Raw genomic sequence first — 27,760 nt, 5'->3', positions numbered from 1 at the left:
ATGTAGGGCACGGGGAGATGTTACAAACTCCGTACAGGCAAGCACTTGCAGTCAGGATCGAAGCTGGGTTCTCTGGCGCTGTAAGGCTGCAACTCCACCGCTATGCCACCGTGCCACTGGTTATACAGACAGTGTTGTGTTGATGTTGCCTGACCCGCTGAGTCACTCCAGCTGTTTGTAAACCAACATCTGCAGTTCCATCCTACACGTGCTTGTAATGATGCCAATGTGCAGATTACACAACAAAAACCTTGCAATTTACTGCTGCTGCTCTTGTTTGTTTTTGTGTGGTTTGGTTTCTCCCATCTCGCCCCCCTCCTCCCCCCCCCCCCCCCCATGAATTCGTTTTTTCCGAAACCTAAACCACCAAATCTTTTCCGTTAAACAAGAAGGATTTTTAAAGGTAGACAAAAATGCTGGAGAAACTCAGCGGGTGAGGCAACATCTATGGAGCGGAGGAAATAGGCAACACTTCGGGTCGAAACCCTTTGGTTTCGACCCGAAATGTTGCCTATTTCCTTCGCTCCATAGATGCTGCCTCACCCGCTGAGTTTCTCTAGCATTTTTGTCTACCTTCGATTTTTCAGCATCGGCAGTTCCTTCTTAAAGAAAGGATTTTTAAAGGGTTACCTCTACACCTAAAACTTGGCAGGGCTTTGGGTTAGTCGTTGGGAAAGGAAAGCTGTGTAGGAAGGTTTAAACCGAAGACAGACACAAAAACTGGAGTAACTCAGCATGTCAGGCAGCATCCTTAGAGAAAAGGTGATGTTTCGGGTCTGAAGACGGGCCTCGACACGAAACGTCACCTGTTCCTTTTGGACAATAGACAATAGGTGCAGGAGTAGGCCATACTGCCCTTCAAGCCAGCACCGCCATTCAATGGGATCATGGCTGATCATTCACAATCAGTACCCCGTTCCTGCCTTCTCCCCATATCCCCTGACTCTGCTATCTTCAAGAGCCCTATCCAGCTCTCTCTTGAAAGCTTCCAGAGTACCGGCCTCCACAGACCTCTGAGGCACAGAATTCCACAGACTCACAACTGTGAAAAAGTTTTTCCTCATCTCCGTTCTAAATGGCTTACCCCTTATTCTTAAACTGTGGCCTCTGGTTCTGGACTCCCCCAACATCGGGAACATGTTTCCTGCCTCTAGCGTGTCCAAACCCTTATATGATGCAATAAGATATCCTCTCATCCTTCTAAATACCAGAGTATACAAGCTCAGCCACTCCATTCTCTCATCAAATGGCATTCCCGCCATCCTGGGAATTAACCTTGGGAACCTACTCTGCACTCCCTCAATAGCAAGAATGACCTTCCTCAAATTTGCAGAGCAAAACTGCACACAATACTCCAGGTGTGGTCTCACTAGGGCCCTGTACAACTGCAAAAGGACCTCTTTGCCCCCATACTCGACTCCTCTTGTTATGAAGGCCAACATCCATTCGCTTTCTTCACCGCCTGCTGTACCTGCATGCTTACTTTCATTAAGTGATGCTCTCCAGAGATACTGCCTGACCTGCTGAGTTACCAGCTTTTTGTGACCAGCTTGGGAACGGAAAGCTGTTGCAGCCCAGCGCATTTTTGTCTTGAATCCTGTTTTCTTTTCTTAAACTCTCTTTTTCTTGTTATTGCGATCCTTTAATGACTTGTAACTTGTAAGTAATCCTCACAGTGACTTGTGCTGCTCTTTGCTCTGCCCTATTAATTTATAGTAATGATTTCCTTTAAATAAGAACATTTTGTGCATAGAAAAAATCTTAATAGTTTCCATACTATCCTTTTATTGCACTTATTTTAGTCTGGCCAGCTGTTATGTTTTAACAATTTAACTGTTTAGCTGTAAGCATGTTTCCTCTCTGTCTGCGAATAGCCGCCTATTTTCCAACGGTTGTGAGTGTATCAGGCTTTCAGCATTAAAGAACAGTCGGTAATTAATGACCGAAAAATCTTTCGTCCACTTGATACGATCTTCCTTAAGGTATCTAAGGCTACAGCCGATTCTAAAGCGGGAGATTGGGAAGTAAAGGCGATTGTGATGTGTTTATCTGCTGGCAATTTGAAAGATTCCGCCCCGGAGTGTGTCAATACATTGGAATGAAGTCTTCAATCCAGAGTGTAATCTTGTGGCACTGCAGGAACAATACAATCACTTTCCTGTTGCCTTTATCACTTGGTTCTGCTTTCCATAAGAGATCATCTGGCTGCAGTATATAAGAGGGGGATTGTTGTTAGAATGGGGGAGGTGGGCGGTGGACTCGAGAGATAGGAATAATTACATGCTGGTGAGACTGTCTGTTCTTCGTTCACTTAAACACTCAGACTTTTTGTTTAGTGTGTTAACAAGAGTCGCAGCTCGCTTTAATCCCCTCCATGTTGCAAGCACACTAATTGGAGGGCAGGGGAATGGGGAGGAGAGAGAATCTGAATGAGTCGGACGCGGAGAAAAGACAAGCTAGATGGAATAGTTTAAAGTGTCCGCGCGGGCTAATGCAAACCAAACTCTGAGGCTTATTGCTGGAGGGAGAGTTGAACTTGGCTCAGGCTCTTCAAGTACTGTGTACATTTTGGCCACCTTGTTTATTAAAATGTAGAGGCACCAGAGGGGGAAGCATGAGGGATTTGTAAGGATGATGCCCTATTGGGAAAGTCTCGGGACAGGGTGAACAGGCTGGGTTTTGTCAAACAAAAACGGTAAGGTGCCACTGGTGGGAATATTTAAAATTGTTCAAGATTGTAATAGAATAGGAAGATGGTCCTTTTTATTAACCCTCCCCCTCTCTCTCTCCCCCCCCCCCCCCCCCCCCCCTTATCCCCCCCCCCCCCCCCCCCCCCCCCCCCCCCCCCCCCCGCCACCCCCAGAGTAAAATTTGAGCTAAAATAAGAAGATTGTCAACAATAACTCAAATAGGGTATATAGAAAATAAGCTTCTTCACCCAGTGGTAGCATGGTGGCACAGCAGTATTGCTGCCCGACAGCGCCAGAGACCCCAGTTCGATCCTGACTACGAGTGCTTGTCTGCACGGAGTTTGTACATTCTTCCCGTGACCTGCGTGGGTTTTCACCGGGTGCTCCGGTTTCCTCCCACACTCCAAAGACGTACAGGTTTGAAGGTTAATTGGCTTCTATAAATGGTAAATTGTCCCTAGCTTGTGGGAGAGTGCTAGTGCACGGGGATCGCTGGTCGGCGTGGAACTCTGGGCCGAAGTATCTGTTTCTGCGCTGTATCTCTATACTGAACCAAACTAAAGCCAGAATGTAAAGAATGTGGAAATTGCTTCCACGTAGACTTGTTGAGTCAGATCCTTTATACAAATATAAATAAGAGGCTAAACAAGTATGAGGGTAAGAAAAACAAAGGGTTGTACTCTTTGTTTGATTCAGTTGCCAAAAGGGATGGATTGTGGACAACTGACAAATTAGTTGGCAGTGTAAGGAGCGTTATTTTTGTTTAAACTTTGAAAGGTGATTTGCACTGTTTACAAGTTTTGTGGAAGTAAACTTTTAGTTTTAAAAATAGAAGTTGATGACTAGTTGAGAAGGAGGAGTGCCCAGACTGGAACTCAGATATGAACCGGTTAGTTGGACCAATGGCCTCTGTTCAGATTTTCCATAGATTCCTGAATTTCCAATTGAAACATTGCAATGAGTCTGAAGAAGGGTCACGACCTGACACGCCACCCATCCCTTCTCTCCAGTGATGCTGCCTGTCCCGCTGAGTTACTCCGGCATTTTGTGTCTACATTGTATTGAGTTCCAAGATGAGCTGAACATTGTTTTAAGGGGGAGGCACAGTGGTTAAAACAGCTGCCTCACAGCGCCAGAGACCCCGGTTCGATCCTGGCTGCAGGTGCTGGCTGTGTTTGTACACTGTCCCTGTAACCGTGTGGGTTTTCTCCGGGTGCTCTGTTTTCCTACCACACCCCAAAGATGTACAGGTTTGTAGGCAAATTGGTGTCCGTAAATTGTCCTTAGTGTGTAGGACGCAAACGTGGGATAACATAGAACTAGAGTAAGGGTGATCGAGAGGTCAGGTGAGTCGTCACGTGTACCGATGTACAGTGTGGAAAGCTTTTCAGCATAGACTTGGTGGGCCGAAGGGCCTCTGTCCACGCTGTCTCTCTAAACTCTAAACAGCGCAATTGAGCAACATTTTGTATGTTGTGTTTTGCCTTTGGAATCTGGGTTGGCTTCTGGACATCTTTGGTTCTCATTGTCACCACCTTGTTTAAAGATTGAACTCAAAACAAGTCAGGCTGCTAATAGTTCCAGACTGCATTTAGTATTGTGCAGTTTTCAAGAGGGAAGATCTATTTAGATCCACGAGGAGTGGCATTTCATGCAAGTACGGAAGAGTAAAATTGAAATATGAGAGAGAAACTAGAAACAGTCTCTTATCTTTGTGACTTTAGGAACAATTTATGGTGTACTTGTGTGGCGAATCTGTGGAATTCATTGCCACAGAAGGCTGTGGAGGCCAAGTCATAGGATATTTTTAAGGCAGTGATAGATAGATTCTTCATTAGTACGGGTTTCGGGGTAATGGGGAGAAGACAGGAGAATGTGGTCAAGATGATAGATCAGCCATGATCGAATGGCGGAGTAGGTTAGATGGGCCGAATGGCCTAATTCTGCTCCTATCGCTTATGAACCTGCTTTCCATCGCTATTTATCGGTGCACACGTTCTCACTGATTTTCAAAATAGTAACTTTTCGTTGTGAAAGTTTGTAGCCCCAAATAAACATTTCTTACAAAAAGATAATGTTTATTTACGTGCAATGTAATAGTTTGAGTTTAAAAAATGGTAAATAACATATATTAATATGTCACTGAAATCCCATCAGAGATGCATTAAAAGTGGGTCCTAATCACACCCATGTTCAGCGATAAGTGCCACTTATAATTTAAATAGCGGTGAGGTAAAAACAAGTTTAATTGCTGAAAATTAGCTGTTACTGTAGCATTAGCACAGCCAAAAGCTATGATAATTGACATGTTGTTTTTGTTGAAAGCAATGAAAATATGGTGCAAAAGATCATGGGCAAACGTTGATTATTAATACAACTAATGGCATAAGTTGCTTTTTTTCCTCCTGTGTATAAGGTTCTGTACAATTGTGATGGGGAAAACCTGTTCCATTGTAAAAGATTACCATGCACAGTAACGTGGAGAGATACAGTGCTGCAGATGCTGAAATCCTGAGCCAAACACTCACACAGTGCTGGAGTAACTCACTGGGTCAGGCTGCATCTGTGGAGAACTTGGATAGGTGACCACCCGCTTCCCGACTCTAGGGGGGGGTCAGAGGTTATGGGGAGAAGCCATGAGAAAGGGGCTCCGGAGGGAGAGATAGATCAGCCATGATTGAATGGCGGAGTAGACATGATGGGCCAAATGGTCTAATTCTACTCCTATTTCTTATGACATATTGATTTTAGTAGGGGGGAGAAAACTAGAAAAGAGATGTGTGGGGCGGGGGGGAGAGAGGCAAAGACTGGCAAGTGATGGGTGGATACAGGGAGTGGATGGCAGGTGGGTGGACAAATGCAATGAAAAGAAGATGAAAGGGTTTCAGATAAGGAGGGAAGTGGCGTGAAATGTGAAGCCAGAGGAAAGGGGTTATAGGTGGATGGTGGGCAGAGAATATTGACGAGAGAACACTATTGTGCTTTATTTCGATGGCAGAATGTGCATGAATGTGCATAGATACAAGGCTAACGCCATTATTATCAGACAGGGATGAAAACACAAAACGGGCAAAGTCCAGCACATTGATATTTTGCTCTCTCAGGTACCGGACTCCATTGGCCTTGATCAACTGGGATTATCAGGTGCATGAGGTTCTGATTCGTTTGATGAAAGATTTTTCATCCTAGTATATGTTGAGGGCCCTTCCCTGCTGTGTTTTAATTCAACTTCAAGGGCAGCGCAGTGGTGGAGTTGCTGCCTTACAGCGCCGGAGACCCCAGTTCAATCCTGACTAAGGTGGCTGCCTGTATGGAGTTTGCACGTTCTCCCTGTGACCGCGTGGGTTTTCTCCGGGTGCTCCGGTTTCCTCCCGCACTCCAAAGACTCTTAACAGGCTTGCAGGTTAATTGGCTTCAGTATATCCCTCGTGTGTGTGTGTGGGGTATTACTAGTGGATGTGGCGATCAGCGCCGACTCGGTGGGCCGAAGGGCCTATTTCCACGTGGGTATCTCTCAACTACACTGAGCTCATGATTCCTGTTTAACTTGATACAGATCGTGGACCCGCTGGCCAGGGGGCGAGCATTCCGGATGGCGGACGAGAATGATGGCTACAGCGTTCCCCACACTCCCCTCACGCCTGGCGCCGCTTCCCTCTGCTCCTTCACCAGCTCCCGCTCAGGACACAACCGTGTTCCCAAACGGAGGAAGAGGGAATCCGTAGCCAAAATGAGTTTCAGGGCAGCAGCGGCCCTGGTAAAGGTTAGTACAATGTGCAACTTGTTACAATGCCTTGCTTCACTGTGCCGTCATCCATCAACAATCATCCTGCCACAACCAGAGAGCAGTGCTGCGCTACCATCTACCTCATTGGTGAACCTCGGACAATCCTTGCCCGCATTTGCTAGCTTAACCTCGCACTAAACGTTATTCCCTTATCGTGTATCTATACACTGTAAATGGCTCGATTGGAAACATGTATTGTCTTTCTGCTGACTGGATAGCAAAAGCTTTTCACTGTACCTCGGTGTACGTGACCATAAACTAAACTGAACTATCAAGAGAATTTACTGTACATTTGTGTGATAAAGTAATGGTAGCATTGTACTATCTGAATATGTAAGTAAGTTTATTGGCCAAATATTCACATACAAGGAATTTGCCTTGGTGCTCCGCCCACAAGTAACAACATGACATCCAGTGACAGTTACGAATGACACGGAAAACACTAAACATTAATAATAATAATAAAACATTAAAAATACCATTGATGAAGCATGTGAACCAACATAATACCAGATCAAAGGAGGCTACAGATTTTTGGCTGTTGAGTAGAGCAACTACTCGTGGATAAAAACTGTTTTTATGTCTGGGCTGTGGCAGCTTTGACAGTCCGGAGTTGCCTTCCAGAGGGAAGTGATTCAAAGAGTTTGTGGCCAGGGTGAGAGGGGTCAGAGATGATCTTGCCCGCTCGCTTCCTGGCCATTAGCCTGGTAGTATTGTACTATCTAGATCGGTAGCCAGGAATATTCTTAAAAGGTGTTCAGCTGCCTGATGTTCAGGGTCTGAAATGGCGATATTCTTGTTAAAAGCATTCATAATGACAGCAATATTCAGGTTATGCAGTCATTATTGCTGCCACATTGGCATGTAATGCAAACTCAGCGGGTCAGGCAGCATCTCCGGAGAACATGGATAGGTGATCTTTTGGCCTTCGACACGCTGGACCCTTCTACAATGAAAGACTCAAAGTGCTGAAGTAATTCAGCGAGTCAGGCAGCATTCTGGAGAATATGGATAGATGATATATCCAGCCACCAATTGGAGCCCCTTCTCCCCCCCATCTCCATTCATCTATTACCTGCCAGGCTTTGGCCTGCATCTCTTCTCTTCCTTCCCCTCCTCCACTCCCAACACCCAGCGCGGCACGGTGGCACGGCAGTAGAGTTGCTGCCTTACTGCTCCGGCGGCCTGGGTTCAATCCTGACAACCAGTGCAGTCTGTACGGAGTTTGTACGTTCTCCCCGTGACCGTGTGGGCTTTCTCCGGGTGCTCCGGTTTCCTCCCACACTCCAAAGGCGTGCAAGTTTTGTAGGTTAATTGGCTTCGGTAAAAATTGGAAATTGTCCCTAGTGTGTAGGATAGTGTTAGTTAGCGTGCGGGGATCACTGGCCGGTGCTGATTCGATGGGTCGGAGGGCCTGTTTCTGTGCTGCATATCTAAACCAAAATAAACAATCAGTCTGAGGACAAGTGCAAATCTGAAACGTCGCATGCCCATGTTATCCAAAGACGATGCCTGGCCCGCTGAGTTACTCCAGCGTTGTGTGTCTAAATTGACCAATACTGATATAACTTCCATTCTTCCCTTTGATTTGAGAAACAATAGACAATAGTTGCAGGAGTAGGCCATTCGGCTCTTAGAGCCAGCACCACCATTCAATGTGATCATGGCTGATCGTTCCTGCCTTCTCCCCATATCCCCTGACTCCACTATCTTTAAGAGCCCTATCAAGCTCTCTATTCAAAGTATCCAGAGAACCGGCCTCCACTGCTCTCTGAGGCAGAGAATTCTGCAGACTCACAACTTTCTGTGTGAAAAAGTGTTTCCTCTTCTCCGTTCTAAATGACTTACCCCTTATTCTTAAACTGTGGCCCCTGGTTCTGGACTCCCCCAACATCAGAAACATGTTTCCTGCCTCTAGCATGTCCAAACCCTTAATAATCTTATATGTTTCAATAAGGACCCCTCTCATCCTTCTAAAATCCAGAGTACACAAGTCACGCCACTCCTTTCTCTCAGCATATGATAGTCCCGCCATCCCGGGAATTAATCTTGTGAACCTACGCTGCACTCCCTCAATAGCAATAATGTCCTTCCTCAAATTAGGGGACCAAAACTGCACACAATACTCCAGGTGTGGTCTCACCAGGGCCCTGTACAAATGCAGAAGGTCCTCCTTGCTCCTATACTTAACTTTTTGAAACAGAATTTCAAACTGCTGGTGCAAATTAATGGCCCTTTGACTCCGCAGATGTTGCTCTGGGCCACCAAGTTCCTCCAGTTCCTTGTGTTTTGTTCCAAACTGCAGCCTCTTGTCTCCATTAAAAGGAGAAGTGTGTGCATAGACTTTGTGTTTTCCCCCTTTCGGAACCATGCTGTTTTATGGTGTATTTATATCCTTTCCTGATGTTTTCATCATACATCAGGACCCGTGCCAATGTATACACGATCCCTGCACACAGCCTAATGTGCGCAATATTAGCTGAAGTGTTCACACCTTGTTATTCCTGCCCTGCAACCAGATCCCAGCTTGCAGGGGGAAAAGAAATACAGCCATACAGAGTAGGCAGCAAGCAATGTCCTGTGCTTCTAATGCACATGAAATTTGAACAGGTTTAGGGGGTCAACGAGCATTGTGAAATCCAAACAAGCCTGTTCTTGGTCTAGTAGATTTGGAGCTGTATGTGTTTGTGATAAATTGCAAGCTTAATATCTCACACCTCCAGTAAATTGAGAACAAACTCTCAACACGTACGCTCAGAAATTGGATCGGGTGCTGTCAATTTTTTTTTTTTGTCTAATTGGAATTTAAAAAGGGATGAAACATATGTTGGTGAGGCCACATTTAGAGTATTGTGTTCAGTTCTGGGCACCGTGTTATAGGAAAGATGTTGTTAAGTTGGAAAAGGGTGCAGAGAAGATTTTACAAGGATGTTGCCAGGACTGGAGGGTGTGAGCTATAGGGAGAGGTTGAGCAGGCCAGGACTCTGGGGCGCAGAAGGAGGAGGGGTGTATAAATTCATGAGAGGAATAGATCGGGTGAACGCCCAGGGGAATAGAGAACCGTTTAAGGGGAAGGGGGATGATTTGATAGGAATCTGAGGGGTAACTTTTTCTTGCAAAGAGTGGTGGGTGTATGTAACGAGCTGCCGGAGGAGATTGTTGAGGCTGAGACTATCACAACGTTAGAGGGATATGGGCCAAGTGCCCATAAAAATGTTTCTTAAATGTTTCTTAAACCTGCCACAATTACCTCCTATGGCAACTCGTTCCATGCACTCACCACCCTTTGTGTGAAAAAGTTAGGAACTTCAAGGTTCAGAGTCTTTCCTATTCACATCTATTTTAGGCCAACCCCCCCCCCCCCCCCCCCCCCCCCCCTTCACCTTAAACCTATGTCCTCTGGTTTTCATGGTCCTGAAGTCTGAAGAAGGGCCCGACACAAAACATCACCCATCCACGTTCTCCAGAGATGCTGCCTGACCTGCTGAATCACTCTGGTATGTTCTGTCCTTTGCAGACATTCCTGAATTGAACGAGGTGGTTTCAGAAAGCACTGCTGAAGTATCCCCAATCATGAGTTACTTCATTTAGTTTAGAGAAACTGGCCCTTCGGCCCACAGAGTCGGCATCGACCAGTGATCCCCACACATTTACACTAGTTTACACACAATCGGGACAATTTAACATTTACACCAAGCCAATGAACCTACAAACCTGCACGTCTTTGGAGTGTGGAAGGAAACTGAAGATCTCGGAGAAAACCCACGCAGGTCACGGGGAGAATGTACAAACTCCGTACAGACAGTCCCCGTAGTCAGGATCAAATGCAGGTATCTGGCGCGATCAGGCAGTGGCCTGACTACCGCTATGCCACCGTGCCTCCCACCTGAACTGCAACTCACGAGTTTCCAACCACTCTTGCAGGGGCGCTCTCTCAGGGAAGGTACGACACGACGGGCTCAGAGGCGCAGCTTCACCCCCGCCAGTTTTGCGGAAGAAGAAACAGTGGATTTTCCAGATGAGTTGGACACCTCGTTCTTTGCAAGGGTGAGTGAGCCGCCTTGCATGTAATAAAACACAAGCATTGCATCATTTGTTTCAGTGCTGGCCGAAGGCCCTGTGTGGCCCAAGGCCGCATTTCTCGCTTGCAGCTGTTTTAACAAGTTTGAGGAACATCCGATGTGAATTCGGCACGGAAATTAAGCAGCAATGGCGACCCAGCACTGACTGGTGGAATAATGTTTGTGTTAATTAAACTCAGATGGAATTTGGATTTGGGTTCCTCTAAGTCAAGGGTTCCCAACCTGGGGTAAATTTCACCAACCTGGGGGGTAAAACATTTGTTGATTCTGGATTTGTACATATTTTTTTCTCATTGACTGACTGTGTTTGGTTCTGTATACTGGTATCTGTTCATCATTAGTTGTTCATAAATAAGTTAAATAACATTGTTATGTGCTGTTAAAGTTACCAGGGGGAAACGGGACAAAAAACATTGGGAACCCCTGCAAACATCCAGCATATGATTTGTGTTCAATTATGTTATCTTTTAACATTGAAAGATTTTCAATTGAAGTGTATCATTTGCTTAATATTTAGAATGCATTGCCTTAATTGCCTGGCAAATACAGATCCAATCTTTATTTTAATTATTTGGTAGAAACAGGTTTTCAGGGAGAGAATACAGAGAATGTACAGCACAGGACCAGGCCCTTTGGCCCACAATGTTCGTGCCAAACATGATGCCAAATGAAACTAATCTTCTCTGCCTGCACCTGATCTACACCCCTCTCATCCTGCATATCCATGTGCCTGTCCAAAAGCCAAATGGGACTAAATGCATTGTGCATGCCCAGGCTCACTGGTTTGAATTGGGAGACGGCAGTGGCGCAACGGTAGAGTCCGCGCCGACAAGCGATCACCCCGTACACTCGCACCATTCCACACACTGGGGGCAATTTACAATTTTACCAAAGCCAATTAACCTACAAACCTTTGCGTCTTTGGAGTGTGGGAGGAAACCGGAGCACCCGGAGAAAACCCACTCAGGTCACGGGGAGAACGTGCAAACTCCACACAGACAACTCCCGTAATCAGGATCAAACCCAGATCTCTGGTGCCGTAAGGCGGTAGTTCAACCGCTGCACCACCCTGCCGCCCCATAACTTCCGCCAACCTTTTGCCCCTGCAGATGCTGCTTGTCCGACTGAGTTTTTTTTTTAGCTGTTCATATATTTTGCTCGGATTCCCACATCTACGATCTCTTCTGTCCACATAAAATGAGCAATATCAATTTTTTTTTAAGTAGGTTGCTGAGAATCTTCTGAAACCGTTCTCTTGCAGAAAGATGGGCTCTTGGGATGGAAACTAAAGCCATAGTCTTCGTTGTTTTTTAACTTTGTTTATTGAAGCTGCAGAGAGACGCACAGTGCTTGTGTGTTACCATGGAAATGCTCAATATCAACATATCGGGGATTTTCCCAGTGTTTTAGCCCTGAGGTAGTCACCACGGATTCCACTTGTTAGGCGTGCAGCTTTGTCACAACAGATGACTGCACTGTCAGGAATACTCCACTGATTGGTTGGGTACCATAGCCTGATTTGCGGTGATTTCCATTGCACGCATGCCATGACATCACTGTTTGATGTGTAGGACTGGGAGGCGCTGAGAAATTAAAAGCAACAAATATAATCTTGTTTCGATCCCAAGAGCTCATCTTTCTGCAAGAGCTTTATTCTCAACCTGCATTTTAACCTCTGTGTGCATTGGACTAGGGAGATGCTGAAAAATAAAAGCTACAAATGTAACCTTGTTCTACTCCTAACAATGTACTGATTTTTTTACATTCCTTGATGATTATTGTTAATAGTAGCGGTCGACATAAATTTAAGTTTACATAGGCACAGACTGCTCATGTCAAGCAGTCTCCAGGGCAAGAGGGATATGGGCCAAACGCAGGCAGGTGGGACTAATGTAGATGCGGCATGTTGGGTCGAAGGGTCTGTTTCCATGCTGTATGACTATGACTCTAAGATCGTGGTACAGCAGGGAAACAGGCCCTTCGGCCCATTTTGTCCATGCCAGCCAAGACGCCAAATATATATATGCCAGTCCCACCTGCGTGTGTTTGGCCCATACCCCTCTAACCTTTGCTCTGTATCTGTTCAAATGCCTTTTTCTTATTGTTGTAGTACCTGCCGGACACCTCCTCTGGCAGCTGGTTCCATACACCCACCACTCTCTGGTGTGAAAGATTTGCCTCTCCTATTAAATGTTTCCCCTCTCACCGTAAACCTATATCCTCCGGATCTTGATTCTCTCTTCCCACCCGCCCCACCCCACCCTAAAAGACTGTGCCTTCATCCTATTTATTCCTCTAATGATTTTAGACTCTCCATTAAAATCACTCCTCAGCCTCTTGTGCTCCAAGGAATAAAGTCCTCGACTGCCCAACCTCTCTCTCTCGAGCTCAAGTCCTGGTAACATCAAGACCTCGTGCCTTTTATCAGAATGCCTTTCAGTTTCCCTTTCTCAGAATAGTTAATCTTTCGAAGAGCAGTTTATTGAGACTGGCAGCTGGTTAGTGTAAAGGAACGATACCACTGAAGTTAGCCATAGTTTGTCTCCATCTGGTGGGCTTTGTGCAAGAACGAGCAGTGTTATGCATTAATGACAATATGGTGGAATGTGTGCAATTGTACTACGTCAACTTATTCATAGGGTACCTGTAAAGTAGATGTGATGCACTTTGGATTTTGTGCTGTTATCAAACAAAATGTAACGATGAACTGCACAGAGGTAACAAGAAGCTTGATCAAATAGGTGGTTTGAATGAAAGATACGGCATGGAAGCTGATTCTTCGACCCAACGCGATCACACCAACCATCCGTCGTTTGTTCACACTAGCATTGTGTTATCCCACTTTTACATCGACCAGTGGCAATGTACAGAGGACCAATTAACCTCCAAACCCCATAAAGAAACAGAGAAAATAGGTGCAGGAGTCGGCCATTCAGCCCGTCGAGCCTGCACTGCCATTAAATATGACCATGGCCGATCATCCAAAATCAGTACCCCGTTCCTGCTTTTTCCCCATATCCCTAGATTCCATTAGCTCTAAGAGCTAAATCTAACTCTCTCTTGAAAACATCCAGTGACTTGGCCTCTACTACCTTCTGTGACATATCTTTGGGAAGTGGGAGACAGCAGAGCACCCAGAGGAAAACAATACGGTCACAGGGAGAGCATGTAAACTCCACAGAGACAGCAGCGGTTGTCGAGATCGACTGTGGATCTCTGGTGCTGTGAGGCAACGGCTCTACCAGCTGGTTTAGGAATGCAACTCAACATGACCATAATGATGTGGTAACTAACAGAATATATTAGTCAGTTACCACATCACCTTGTATTTGCTGAGATTTTCTCTGAATTTTGTCATTTCTTTTGGCCAGGAAGGAGTTCTACACGAAGAGCTCTCCACGTATCCCGATGAGGTGTTTGAGCCCGCGGAAACTGTTACCGCCAAGGAGATGGAGAGCAACTCTCTGGATCAGACCGATCTAACCGGCAGCGCCTTGGACAAAAGCGAACTCGAGAAAAGTCACCTCATGCTGTAAGTTGCAGCTTTTGAACCAGCCTTGGACAATAGGCAATAGGTGCAGGAGGAGGCCATTCGGCCCTACGAGCCAGCACCGCCATTCAATGTGATCACGGCTGATCATCCACAATCAGTACCCCGTTCCTACCTTCTCCCCATATCCCCTGACTCCATTATCTTTAAGAGTCCTCTCTAGCTCTCTCTTGAAAGTATCCAGAGAACCTGGCCTCCGAGGCAGAGAATTGTGACAGCATGAGGGAGAAAGACCAAACCTAACTAATAGAGGCTTATGGAACTGCAGATGCAGATATCCTGAGTAAAACACGCAGTGCTGGAGTAACTCAGTGGGCCACGCAGCATCTTTGGAGGAAAAGAGTCTGAAGAAAGGTCTCGACCCGAAACATCACCTATTCCTTTTCTCTAGAGATGCTGCCTGACTTGCTGAGTTACTTCACCATTTTGTGTCTATCTCTGGAGGGAATGGATAGTTGATGTTTCAGATTGGGACCTTCAGTCTCTGAAGATGGGTCCTGACAAGAACCATCACCTATCCCTGTCCTCCAGAGATGCTGCCTGACTTGCTGAGTTACTCCATGAGTTTTAATCCTTACTATTGAGCTGCTGTTGAGATTAACACAGAATGAAAATGATAAAACGCCACTCTACAAATGATAGACAATAGACAATGGGTGCAGGAGTAGGCCATTCGGCCCTTCGAGCCAGGACCACCATTCACTGTGAACATGTCTGATCATCCACAATCAGTACCAACCTTTTCCCCCATATCCCTTGACTCCGCTATCTTTAATAGCTTCATCTAAATGATGTACGACATGAAGGTCTGAAGAAGATGCTGCCTGACCCGCTGAGTTACTCCAGCTTTTTGTGTCCATTTTCATGTCCAGTAAATGTGATGTAAAACGTTAGCGGTGACCCGGAGGGGATAATCGTTGATCCATTGTCTTCTTCAGCCCATTGGAACGAGGGTGGCGGAAGCAGAAAGAAGGAGCCCCTCCCCCGCCCAAGGTGCGCTTAAGGCAGGAAGTGGTCAGTGTGAGTGGCCAGAGAAGAGGGCAGCGCATCGCTATACCCGTCAAGAAGCTGCTCGCGAAGGAAAAGAGACCCTACGGGCTGGGGATGGTGGGCAAGCTAACGAACCGGACGTACCGCAAGCGAATAGACAGTTACGTGAAGAAACAAATAGACAACATGGACGATCACCGGTAAGGGCCTTCTGGATTGGGTTTGTAAATATTGATTTTCAAAGATTTATAGCGGATTTTAGCGATGACGTAGGTTTGACTCGTAATGGAACTTTGGTTGAGTTTTGTTTCGGAGATACAGCGCGGAACTAGGCCCTTCAGCCCACCGAGTCCGCTCCGACCAGCAATCCCCGCGCATTAACACTACCCTATATGCACTAGGGACAATTTACTTTTATACCAAGCAAATTAGCCTACAAACTTGTACGTCTTTGGAGCGTGGGAGGAAACCAAAGATCTTGGAGAAATCCCGCACAGGTCATGGGGGGAGCGTACAAAGTCTGTACAGACAGCACCCGTAGTCAGGATCGAACCCGGGCCTCTGGCGCTGCAAGTGGTGTAAGGCAGCAACTCTACCGCTACGCCACCGCGACCGACTATTGCTTCAGCTGACAGTCATTGTTATAGATCCAAGGTGTATTCTTTGACATTCCTTCTATTTTTTTAGTGCAGAGCTTACCTCAGGCATCAGTGTTTTCCATTGGTTTTTCCTATTTTCTAATTTTCCATTCTCCTAACTTTGTTGCTAGTTGGCTTTGTGGTAATGTTGGATATAAGCCAACGGGTTTAGAGAGAGAGAGAGCGCATGGAAGCAGGCCCTTCGGCTCATGGGGTCTACGCCCGCCATCGATCACCCACTCACCCCAGCTCCGTGTTATTCCACTATCGCATCCACTCCCTACGCACATTAGGGGCAATTTACAGAAGCCAAGTAACCAACAAAACCGCACATCTTTGCAAATGTTTTCGGTGACCTTCTACGTCAGTCAATGATGCTGGCAGTCGCCGAAAAAAATCAGCAAGTGGGATAAAAAAATCTGGCAATCACTGCCTTAAAAATATCCATTGATTGTCCTCGTGTTCATCTACATCCTAGTCTCGTGTTAATTTGATGCGAAGCTAAACTTGCACATTAGCAATGATGATAAATGTTTAGACTGTTGCTTCAAATCAATGGGTTTATTTACTCACTCACGGCTGTTTCCTTTTCCAGGCCTTTTTTCACGTACTGGGTTACATTTGTGCATATTCTCATCACTATCCTAGCAGTGTGTATCTATGGAATTGCTCCAATAGGATTTTCTCAGCATGAAACAGTAGATTCAGTAAGTAACTGATCATAAACCAAAGAATCCTTTCTTCTCTGGATAATTTAGCAACGTAAAATTTTTAAAAAAGGCCGGAATTGAAGAGCACTGAACCACAGACTCCAAACACACCGCCCCCTACCTCTCCTGTCTGGTATAATATCTGAGCTATAGGGAGAGGTTGAGCAGGCGAGGACTCTATTCCTTGGAGCGCAGGAGGATGAGGGGTGATCTTATAGAAACATAGAAAATAGGTCCAGGAGTAGGCCCTTCGAGCCAGCACCGCCATTCAAAATGATCATGGCTGATCATCCAAAATCAGTACCCCATTCCTGCTTTCTCCCAATATCCCTTGATTCCGTTAGCCATAAGAGCTATATCTAACTCTCTCTTGAAATCCAGCGAATTGGCCTCCACTGCCTTCTGTGGCAGCGAATTCCACAGATTCACAACTCTCTGGGTGAAAACGTTTTTCCTCATCTCAGTCCTAAATAGCCTACATATTATTCTTACACTGTGACCCCTGATTCTTGACTCCCCCAATATCAGGAACATTTTTCCTGGATCTAGCCTGTCCAATCCTTTAAGAATTTTATATGTTTCTATAAGATCCCCTCTCATCCTCCTAAATTCCAGTGAATATAAGCCCAGTCTACCCATTCTTTCATCATATGTCAGTCCCGCTATCCCGGGAATTAACCTGGTAATAGAGGTGTACAAAATAATTAGAGGAATTGATAGGGTTGACACACAGAGTCTATTGCCCCATGTAGGGGACACAAGAACCAGGGGACAAAGGTTTGCGGGGGGGTAGATTTTATAGGAATCTGAGGGGAACATTCACCACACATAGAGTGGTGAGTGTATGGACTGAGCTGTCGGAGGAAGTATTTGCAGCAGATACTATTGTAATGTTTAAGAAACAATTAGACAGGTACATCGATAGGACAGGTTCAGAGGGAAGTGGATCAAGTGCAGGCAGGTGGGACTAGTGTAGAGGGGACATGTTGGTCAGTGTGGGCAAGTTAGGCCGAAGTGCCTGTTTCCACGCTATATGACTCTTTATGACTCTAAAACTGGCCTGGTATCCCGACCCAGAAGTACACCCGATTCCATTTTCCTCTTCCAGCCAGGATTGGTGGTGTACGTTGTGGTAATCCAGGCCTCAGCAGCCTGCTCCCTGTTGCATCCTTTACCTTCGGCTTCTGTTCAACTCGGGGTTAGATTCAGAGAGTTATACAGCACAGAAACAGGCCCTTCAGCCCAACTCATCCATGCTGACCAAGATGTCCCGCTTGCCTAGTCCATTTTGGCCCATATATTCCTCTAAAACTGTCCTATCCGTGTACTGGTCCAAAAGGATGTTTCCATTAGTGGGAGAGTCTAGGACCAGAGGTCATAGCCTCAAAATTAAAAGGCGCTCTTTTAGAAAGGAGGCGAGGAGATACTTCTTTAGTCAGCGGGTGGTTAATCTGTGGAACTCATTGCCACAGAGGCCTGTGGAGACCAAGTCAGTGGATATTTTTAAGGCAGAGGTAGACAAATTCTTGATTAGAACGGGTGTCAAGGGTTATGGGGAGAAGGCAGGAAAATGGGATTAGGAAGCAGAGACCAGCCAAGATTGAATGGCAGAGTAGACTCGATGGGCCGAATGGCCTAATTCTACTCCTATAATTTGTGAACTTGTGACCAATCGGGTTTCCCTGCGCCTTTGGTCTTCTCCTGGGTGGGTGTATGGAACAAGCTGCCAGATGAGGTAGTTGAGACTGGGACTATCCCAACGTTTAAGAAACAGGTACAAGGATAGGAGGACAGGTTTGGAGGGATGTGGACCAAGCGCAGGCAGGTGGGACTAGTGTAGATGGGACATGTGTGGGCAAGTTGGGCCGAAGGGCCTATTTCCACACTGTATCAATCTATGACACCTGTGGTTCTGCACCACATCTTCCCCACACAAACATGTGGATCAGCCTCGGTGGTGTAAAGTTGCCGGGTCCATGGATTCTCTCCCTTTACCCACTCCACAGCAACGCCGCCGTTGAAGACCGTCCATGTCTCCACCCGTCTTTTGTCACTGTTGGTTCTAGTTCTGGGCTTGGTTTTACTGTACGTCCATTTTGTGTGTGGAGTCCATTGTTTTCTTTTCCTTTCTCCAGATTTTACGAAATAAAGGTGTCTATGAAAATGTTAAATTTGTGCAGCAAGAAAACTTCTGGATTGGACCAAACTCTGTAAGTGAGTTTGAATTCTGCTCAAGCTTTTAATTTAATTTCTGTAAGGTGTGATGGAATGGTACAGTATCAGTTAATGAGAAATAAGCACATTCTTTGAGTTTATTCTAAGTGTACAAATATTTTGCCTTATGTCTTTGAATTTTCCTTTTTTTGGTGCAATCATGTATTTGATTACATTTGCTTATCACTCTCCTCGCAGTGTGTATCTATGGTATACACACTGCTTGTCAAACACTAGGTGGCCGATTAGGAAGAGGGGAGATGCAACAAGGCCTAGGTGTCATGGTACACCAGTCATTAAAAGTAGGCATGCAGGTGCAGCAGGCAGTGAAAAAAACGAATGGTATGTTAGCATTCATAGCAAAAGGATTTGAGTATAGGAGCAGGGAGGTTCTACTGCAGTTGTACAGGGTATTGGTGAGACCACACCTGGAGTATTGTGTACAGTTTTGGTCTCCAAATCTGAGGAAAGACATTCTTGCCTTCGAGGGAGTACAGAGAAGGTTCACCAGACTGATTCCTGGGATGTCAGGACTTTCATATGAAGAAAGACTGGATAGACTCAGCTAGAATTTAGAAGATTGAGGGGGGATCTTATAGAAACTTACACAATTCTTAGGCGGTTGGACAGGCTAGATGCAGGAAGATTGTTCCCGATGTTGGGGAAGTCCAGGACAAGGGGTCACAGTTTAAGGATAAAGGGGAAATCCTTTAGGACCGAGATGAGAAAAACATTTTTGACGCAGAGAGTGGTGAGTCTCTGGAACTCTCTGCCACAGAAGGTAGTTGAAGCCAGTTCATTGGCTATATTTAAGAGGGAGTCAGATGTGGCCCTTGTGGCTAAAGGGATCGGGGGCATGGAGAGAAGGCAGGTACAGGATACTGAGTTGGATGATCAGCCATGATCAAATTGAATGGCGGTGCAGGCTCGAAAGGGCCGAATGGCCTACACCTGCACCTATTTTCTATGTTTTTATGTTTCTGTGAGAAGACCAGCTTTGAAATGCAGCTGGTTTTGAAGAAACAGTCCTTCCTAGCTGCCTGTCTTATGAACTAAAACTTGCAAAATGTCTGAAGCTAAACTTTCGCTATAGTTCCTCTACTTGAAGATGGACTCAAAATGCTGGAGTAACGCAGCGGGACAGTTCCTCTTCCTTCTCTTTCCCCAAGACCTATTTTAAATTGGTAGTCCTGAGTTCCACACTTGTAACCTCTCCAATTCTCTTTGTACTGAATTCAAGGACTGTTTATGATATGTACAAGGTCACAAAGTTCTGGAGTAAATCAACGGGTCAGGCAACATCTATGGAGAACATAGATGGGTGACGTTTCAGTCCTAACCCCAAATGTCATCTCTCCATGTTCTCCAGAGATAATGCCAGACCTGCTGTGTAGCTCGAGCGCTCGTTGTCCTTTCGAGTAAGCCGACCTCCGAAGCTCCTTCTTTGTCTGTTCCTTATTTCTGGTGTGTTCTTCCTGTCGCAGGAGGCTTTAATCCACCTTGGAGCAAAGTTCTCTCCGTGCATGAGGCAGGACTCGCAAGTGCACAGTTTAATTACGCAGAAGAGGCAAGAGGAGAATAAATCGGCGTGCTGCGTGAGAAACGACAAGTCAGGGTGCGTTCAAACCTCAGAGAAAGATTGCTCGGTAGGTGAATGTTTCCCAGAAAAAAAATAATATTGAAAAGCAGGAGGGTAAGAATGCACAATGCTGCTTCTTTACTGACGGTATTTTAGTTGTTTTCCTGAAGAATGCCAGCATAAGTTCTACCAGAAGGACACAAAGTGTTGGAGGAACTCAGCAGGTCAGGCAGCATCTCTGGAGAACGTGGGTAGGTGACGTTTTGGGTCGAGATCCTTCATACTCAACCCGAAACGTGACATAACCATATTCTCCAGAGATGCTGACCTGAGTTATTCCAGCACTTTGTGTCTTTTTGTGTATTAGCCCGCATCTGCATAGTTCCTTGTTTCTACTTAAGTCTTACCAGCGTCAGTGAGATGTGTGAATGACCAATCGGGCAATGCCAGACTAGGAAGGGTCCTGAATCCCTTTAGACAATGATGATTGACCCATTGCACAGTATTTCAAGATAAAAATCCAGTCTGAATGTGCACTGTGTGGGTATCTGTAAATTAGTTGGGGGGGAGAGGGGGAGAGTCATGAAGTTGCCATTATAATTGGCGTACTACGTAAATATTGTAATCTGGTGTGGAGGCTGCTTTCAACGCATTCACATTCATCAATTGTATCAAATAATATCGAGATACAAGGAACTGCAGATGCAGGTTAACAAAAAAAGACAAAGTGCTGGAGAAACTCAGCAGGTGAGGCTGAAGAAGGCTCCTAACCCAAAACATAAACTATACGCACTCCATCGATGCTGCCTGACCTGCTGAGTTACTCCAGCACTTTGTCTTATTTTTTCCAAATAATATTGAGATTGACTTGCTATTTCAGTTCCAGAATAGTATTTTGAGGGGGGGATATTATATATGTGGGTGTTAAAATCTTCATTTCATATTTGTTAATGAGCTCAAGGTGAGGTTGCCCTAGCAATATAACATTCTTAATGAGTGAGTGTGTGTGTGACGTCACTGTCCTTGTGTGTATCCTTAGCAATGGTTACAGAGGAGAATCAAGCACTGTTGTCAAGATGGATGCAGCTGGACTGTGTATCACACACATAGATTATAGGTCTAGAAATGCAGCGTGGAAACGGGCCCTTCGGCCCTCCGAGTTCTATCCTACCCATTACGGACAATTTACAGAAGTCGGTTAGCCTACAAACCTGCACGTCTTTGGAGTGTGGGAGGAAACTGGAGCACCTGGAGAAAGCCCACGAGGTCATGGTGTGAAGTACAAACTCTGTACAGGCAGCATCCGTAGTCGGGATCGAACCCCGGTCGGTCTCTGGCGCTGTGGGGCAGCTACCACACTGCTCCGTTACTGTGCCGCCAAAAACTCAATGTGATCACACTGTAATAAAGGGAGCATTCTCCCGTTGACCTTATTAATACTTTGGATGGTTGCAAGACATGCACTAATGGGATCTATGGCCTCTTGCAGTCAAGGCTCGCTGTCTGGGTAAAGTGGCCGCTTCACAGTAGTGCTCCATTACTGGGCGACGGAACTCCCCGCAGTCACGGCTCGGTGTGCCATCAGGATCCCAGGTAATTATGACGTGATAAGAAAATACTGCTGTTTGCATGACAGTGCACAGCTTGAAGGCTTATGCCCCTGTCCCACTTAGGAAACCTGAACGGAAACCTCTGGAGACTTTGTGCCCCACCCAAGGTTTCTGTGCGGTTCCCGGAGGTTGCAGGTGGTTGCCGGAGGTTGCAGGTAGGGAGACTGACAAAAACCTCCAGGAACCGCACGGAAACCTTGGGTGGGGCGCAAAGTCTCCAGAGGTTTCCGTTCAGGTTTCCTAAGTGGGACAGGGGCATAACAAGGTATTAAAGGAGTGTGTAACCGAGTTTCGCAGAAGAAGGCCACATTTAGAGTATTGTGTTCAGTTGTGGTCACCATGTTACAGGATAGATGTTGTCAAGCTTGAAAGGGTTCAGAGAAGATTTACCAGGATGTTGCTAGAATTCAAGGGGTTGAGGTATAGGGAGAAGTTGAGCGGGCTCAACCTTTATTCCTTGGAGTGCAGGAGGATGAGGGGGTGATCTTTTTGAGGTGTACAAAATCATCAGAGCAATAGATCGGGTAAACGATCTTGGACTATTGCCCAGTATATAGGGAATCGAGAACCAAAGTTATTGGTTATTCCACAGTTATTGGTTATTCCACAGATTCACAATTCTCTGGGTGAAATTGGTTTAAGTTGAGGAAGGGAAAAATTTAATGGGAATTTGAGGAATTTAACATTTTTACACAAAGGGTGGTCGGTGGATGGAACAAGCTGCCAGAGGAGGTAATTGAAGGTGTTACCGCAACATTTGAGAAACATTTAGACTGGTACATGGATAGGATGGGTTTGGAGGGATATGGGCCAAATGTGTAGATGGGGCATGTTGGATGGCGTGGGCAAGTTGGGTCATGGGGCCCGTTTCCACACTATATGACTCTATGGGTCTTTAAGGATGTCCCTGTCAGTCATCTGTGCTTCCCTCTAGAATGACAAAGAAACACCAACCTCCAGCATCATTCACCTCCACTCATTGCCAAGGCCGTGGCCATGGTGGCTCAAGGCTGTAAACGCTATGCCTGCATTTTAAGGTGGATGGTCATTTTTTAAATGTCTTGGTTTCCTTTAGAGGTCTCGTTAGTTCCCACCACACCACACTTTGACCCACCTGGTGCATGCTACTCCATGAACAAGTCTATGTACGATCCTGCAGAGATGCACTGAATCCCATCAGAGGCAGACCTGACCTCACGGCTCCATAAATCTCTTGCCCTGCTCTGATAGTATTTGACGTGGAAACATAGAACATAGGCGCAGGATTAGGCCATTCGGCCCTTCGAACCAGCATCGCCATTCGAAATGATCATGGAGGAATCATCCAAAATCAGTATGATTTTCGCCTGCTTTCTCCTCATATCCCTTGATTCCTTTGGCCTCCACTGCCTTCTGTGGCAGAGAATTCCACAGATTCACTACTCTCTGGGTGAAAAGGCAGGAGGCTACTTCAACCATAACAAGAGGCATCTAAACTTAAGCTCAGTCCCTAGTACTCCCTCTGGAATTCCCTGTGCTACTTCTCAAGGGACCAGCAGAATCCTTGTGCACGCACCAATGTTCTTTATCTCAGCCTATTGCTGTTTTCCTTCCAATCACTATGGTCTACGTTGTCCAATTGTAGAACGCCTCTCAGAAGATGCGCCCTTTTCTTTGGACTGAGCTCCAATGTCAAATCTAACAACAAGTTTCTGTGATGTATTGGTTCTGCATTCTTTGAAAATAATTGGTTACAAATGATTCTTCACCCACAGCTCCAACTTAGCAGCTTGCATCAAATAACGGCAAAAAATGAGACCTGAGACTAGACACAAACAGCTGGAATAACTCAGCGGGTTAGGCAGCGTCTCTGGAGAAAATGTGTGGGTGATGTTTTGAGTCAGGCTGCTTTGTTCTGGTCTTTTCTAACCTCCAGTTCCCTCCCCCTATTTTCAATCCAAAAAAGGGTTCCGATCCAAAACGCCACCCTTCCTTCCCCCCCTCCCCCCCACCACCCCCCCAGAAATGCTGCCTGACCCGCTAAGTTATTCCAGCATCTTGTGTCTATTTTCGCTATATAGCGGTATCTGCAGTTCCTTCCGACAGATCTAAGAACTCTTCTTTAATTCCGTGCATCAGGATCACTGGGGATAAGTCTCTGTTTAAGTTGCCCTCAGTCACTGAAGCAATCCGCCATCTCAAATGCCGCTGCATAATGTTGCAAAGGTTCATTGTGTAGAAGGAAGGATACTTCAGTTCTCTGAGATGGGAATGAAGCATTGTTCACACTTTGGTTAATTTAGTTCAGGCATACAGCGTGGAAATGGGCCCTACCCGTGGAAATGGCCCCATCAAATCCGCGCCGACCGACAATTACCCATGTATTAGTTTCATCCGACACGCTTGGGCCAATTTACAGAAGCCAATTAACCTACACATTCGCGCGTCTTTGGTGTGTGGGAGGAAACCGGAGAAAGTGAATGGAGTCACGGGGAGAAGGTACAAACTCGGACAGCACCCGAAGTCCATGCACTCCTCCCAATATGCAGCATCATACTGGAAGGGTGATATTTGTTTCAGTATACATTAACAATTGCTTCCTTTGTCTTATTCTTTCTTCAGGGTTTGTGTTGAACCTGCCTCTGTTGCCCCTCATGTGTGGCCTGATGACATCACCAAATGGCCGGTAAGGACACGTGTCAGAATGTTCCCATAATTGTGGTGGATACCTTCTCAATGTGCTCATTTTCCTCTTCATTGTGATCTAGGTGTTACTCCCATTATCTAACCATCGTCTTTTACAAAGGTTATTGATGATGGTTATAAGGTGGTCCGTGGGTTTTGTGATGATCTGAAGTAGGGTTGCCAACTTTCTCTCTCCCAAATCAGGGACAAAGGGTCAAAATACGGGACAAATTCCCGACGGCAATTCATTGACCGACTCGGCCGTGGCTCAGTGAATGATGAGTTGGCCCGGGTGCTGGACTGCACACAAAGCCCAGCCGGTGGGCCAGCTGAGGAGTTTTGGCACACACCGCGCGCAAACGTCCGGCGCCCCATCCAACTCATGAACTGATGATCGGCCATGAGAAGGAGGGGTGGGGGTGGGGGTGGAGTCGGCGGTAAGCGAAGGTCCGAAGATCGTACAGCTGGCCGACTGACGGGGCCACGGGCGAGGTGCACTCTGCTGCACTCCATGGGCTGTACTACGCTGGGACGGGTGAGGCGGGGCCAGACGCGGCACTCCGACCCGACAGTCCCCTCGACCCGAATAGCAGCCATCACATGCGGGATCAGGGAGGTCCCGTGTTGGGCAAACCAATATACGGGATGCCCCGGCTAATACGGGATAGTTGACAACCGTAGCCTAAAGTGACCAAGCCATGATTCCAGTCCCATGGAATGGCACACCCCAGCCAGGGCATGTTCTTTAAAGGTTCAAGATTTTCCGTGCTTTAATCGTTATATGGTTATAAGATCAAGCACCGTCTGGGTCTTCGAACGTTTCTAACTTTATTCTGTCTTTCAGATTTGCACTAAGAGTACTGCTGGAAACCACACTAACCTTCCACACTTGGATTGTGTCATGACTGGCCGGCCCTGCTGTATCGGCACAAAGGGGAGGTGAGTGTGAACTCAGTCACATCACTGATGCCTGGACGCGGAAACCCAATATCATCTGCATTTAAAACACACGCTCGGTATAATTCGGGTTGGGAAGAATATTGCAGATCCACCGCCGATTTTCCGGCAACTGGTGATCCGGCCGGCACCTCCTTTATTTAATCCCGACAAGATTATGAGGGCGCACTTGGAATCCAACCCAGAGGTCACCCCAAAAATACGTCGCTTATTTCTGGGTGAGACGGCCAATCTCAACCTCATCGGGAATTTTGCGGCCGATCAGCGGGTCGGATTGACCACCCCCCCTGTGGCCGGGACTCCGGAACTCCGACCCAGCCCGAGCCGGCTAGATCCATTCCCATAGCCGGTTTCCGAGTCCAACTTTGCAGTTCGGTATCTCGGCCCCTCGGTGGCCTGGGCGGACCGTCCCAGTACCTTTACTCCTTTCAGAGGCCATGACGTCTATTGGTCCGGAGAAATGGATAATCCAGGAAGCTCTGGAACCAAAGATGCCGGAAAATCAGTGGGTGGTCTTAAGTCCATTTTGTCATATTTTGACATTGAGATTTTTCTTGCAGATGTGAGATTACATCAAGAGAATATTGCGAGTTCATGCAAGGTTATTTCCATGAAGAAGCCACTCTCTGTTCTCAGGTCTGTGTCTACAATGAATTCCTGGCTTTTGTTTAGTTTAGAGATACAGCGTGGAAACCGGCCCTTCGGCGCACTGGGTCCGCGTTGACCAGTGATCCCCGCACACTAACACTATCCTACACACACACTAGGGACAATTTGCAATGATACCAAGCCAATTAACCTACAAACCTGTACGTCTTTAGAGTGTGGAAGGAAGCTGGAAATTACAGAGAAAACTCACGCAGGTCACGGGGAGAGCGTACAAACTCCACACAGACAGCACCCATAGTCAGGATCGAACCTGGGTCTCTGGCGCTGTAAGGCAGCAACTCTACCGCTGTAGGAAGCGTCTCCGTTCCGTATCTCTCAACTAACCTAATCTAAATATATGTAATCATTTTTATTAAAGTTGCTTTATTTTATTGTCATTGGCCTGGTGATCAGTGCCAACTTACATTTTATTGGATTGATAATTTTCATTGTTTCTTGAAGACCTACAGTTATTTCACACAAAGGGTGGTAGGAGGTAGTTGAGGCAGGGACTATCCCAACATTTAAGAAATGGTTAGATAGGTACATGGATAGGACTGGTTTGGAGGGATATTGTTCTTACGCAGGTGGGACTTGTGCAGGTGGGACATGTTGGCCGGTGAGGGCAAGATGGGCCGAAGGACCTGTCTCCACACTGTATCACTCTATGATTCTATGATATATAGGTCATTTATTTCACCCTTCCTTTCAAGCTTGCCTGGTCTAATCTGGTGTGGAGATAAATTTGGACTGAAAAAGCCCAAACTGATCAAAATCTCCCATCAGTGTTAATGCTGGTGGCTCTGTGCTGCACGTTACCTTGGCAAGCTCACCAACATAATCAAGAACCAGTCTCATTCCGGACACTCCCTCTTTTCCCCTCTCCCATCAGGAAAATTTTACAGTGTGTGAAAACGCACACTTTCTGATTCGGGGACAGTTTCTTCCCAGCTGTTATCAGGCAACTGAACCATCCTAGCATCAACTGGAGGACAGTCCTGACCTTCTATCTACCTCATTGGAGATCCTTGGACTATCTTTAATCAGATTTTACTGGACTCTGCCTTGCACTAAACGTTATTCCCTTTATCCTGTACCTGTATACTGTAGACGGATTGATTGTAATCATGTAAAGTCTTTTCACTGACTAGATAGCACGCAGCAACAAAAACTTTCCCTGTACCTCGGTACACATGAAAATAAACTAAACTAAACCTGTTTCAGGTTTCAAGCCCACTTTAAATATACAGTCAGGTTTGCAAACACTACACAATCAAGGACCCAACCTTGGTGGTGTGTCCAATATCTCTGTGATGGTCTGAGCTGACTATTGCACATGTCCTTAATGTGCAGCCTGGAATTAATCTTGCGGTAGACAGAAATAAATCCAAATCTTTAAGCTACTTTGTTAAATAGACAAACAAGTGTACAGAGCAACAGTTGTACTAGTCTTTCTCACTTGGTTAACTTCACTTCCCACTTTCTTTACAAGAAAAGAGAAAAAATAAAGCAGTGGACCAAACCCCACGGTCAGTGCTGGTGAAGTTATTTTCGATAGTTTTGATTTTGACTGAATTTGAAATAAATAAAACACTGGCAGTGGTGCAGCGGGTAGAGCTGCTGCCCTACAGCGCTAGAGAC

General features: G+C 46.1%; 1 protein-coding gene across 5 annotated transcripts in view; it reads left to right on the top strand.

The window, feature by feature from the left end:
- Positions 1–27,760, top strand: part of rhbdf1a (rhomboid 5 homolog 1a (Drosophila)) — a 230,213-nt gene that overhangs the window by 187,396 nt on the left and 15,057 nt on the right. For all 5 annotated transcript variants that reach the window (XM_055651194.1, XM_055651193.1, XM_055651196.1 and 2 more), the window contains 11 exons: positions 6,247–6,453; positions 10,402–10,524; positions 13,931–14,091; positions 15,048–15,299; positions 16,333–16,444; positions 18,583–18,657; positions 20,146–20,307; positions 21,730–21,833; positions 24,452–24,515; positions 25,359–25,453; positions 26,032–26,107. In XM_055651194.1, coding sequence (XP_055507169.1) covers positions 6,247–6,453; positions 10,402–10,524; positions 13,931–14,091; positions 15,048–15,299; positions 16,333–16,444; positions 18,583–18,657; positions 20,146–20,307; positions 21,730–21,833; positions 24,452–24,515; positions 25,359–25,453; positions 26,032–26,107 — 1,431 coding nt within the window. The remainder of the gene's footprint in view (positions 1–6,246; positions 6,454–10,401; positions 10,525–13,930; positions 14,092–15,047; positions 15,300–16,332; positions 16,445–18,582; positions 18,658–20,145; positions 20,308–21,729; positions 21,834–24,451; positions 24,516–25,358; positions 25,454–26,031; positions 26,108–27,760) is intronic.

The sequence above is a fragment of the Leucoraja erinacea genome, chromosome 20, assembly GCF_028641065.1.
Source record: "Leucoraja erinacea ecotype New England chromosome 20, Leri_hhj_1, whole genome shotgun sequence".
Classification (NCBI taxonomy): Eukaryota; Metazoa; Chordata; class Chondrichthyes; order Rajiformes; family Rajidae; genus Leucoraja; species Leucoraja erinaceus.
This window is presented reverse-complemented; position numbering and strand designations above follow the sequence as displayed.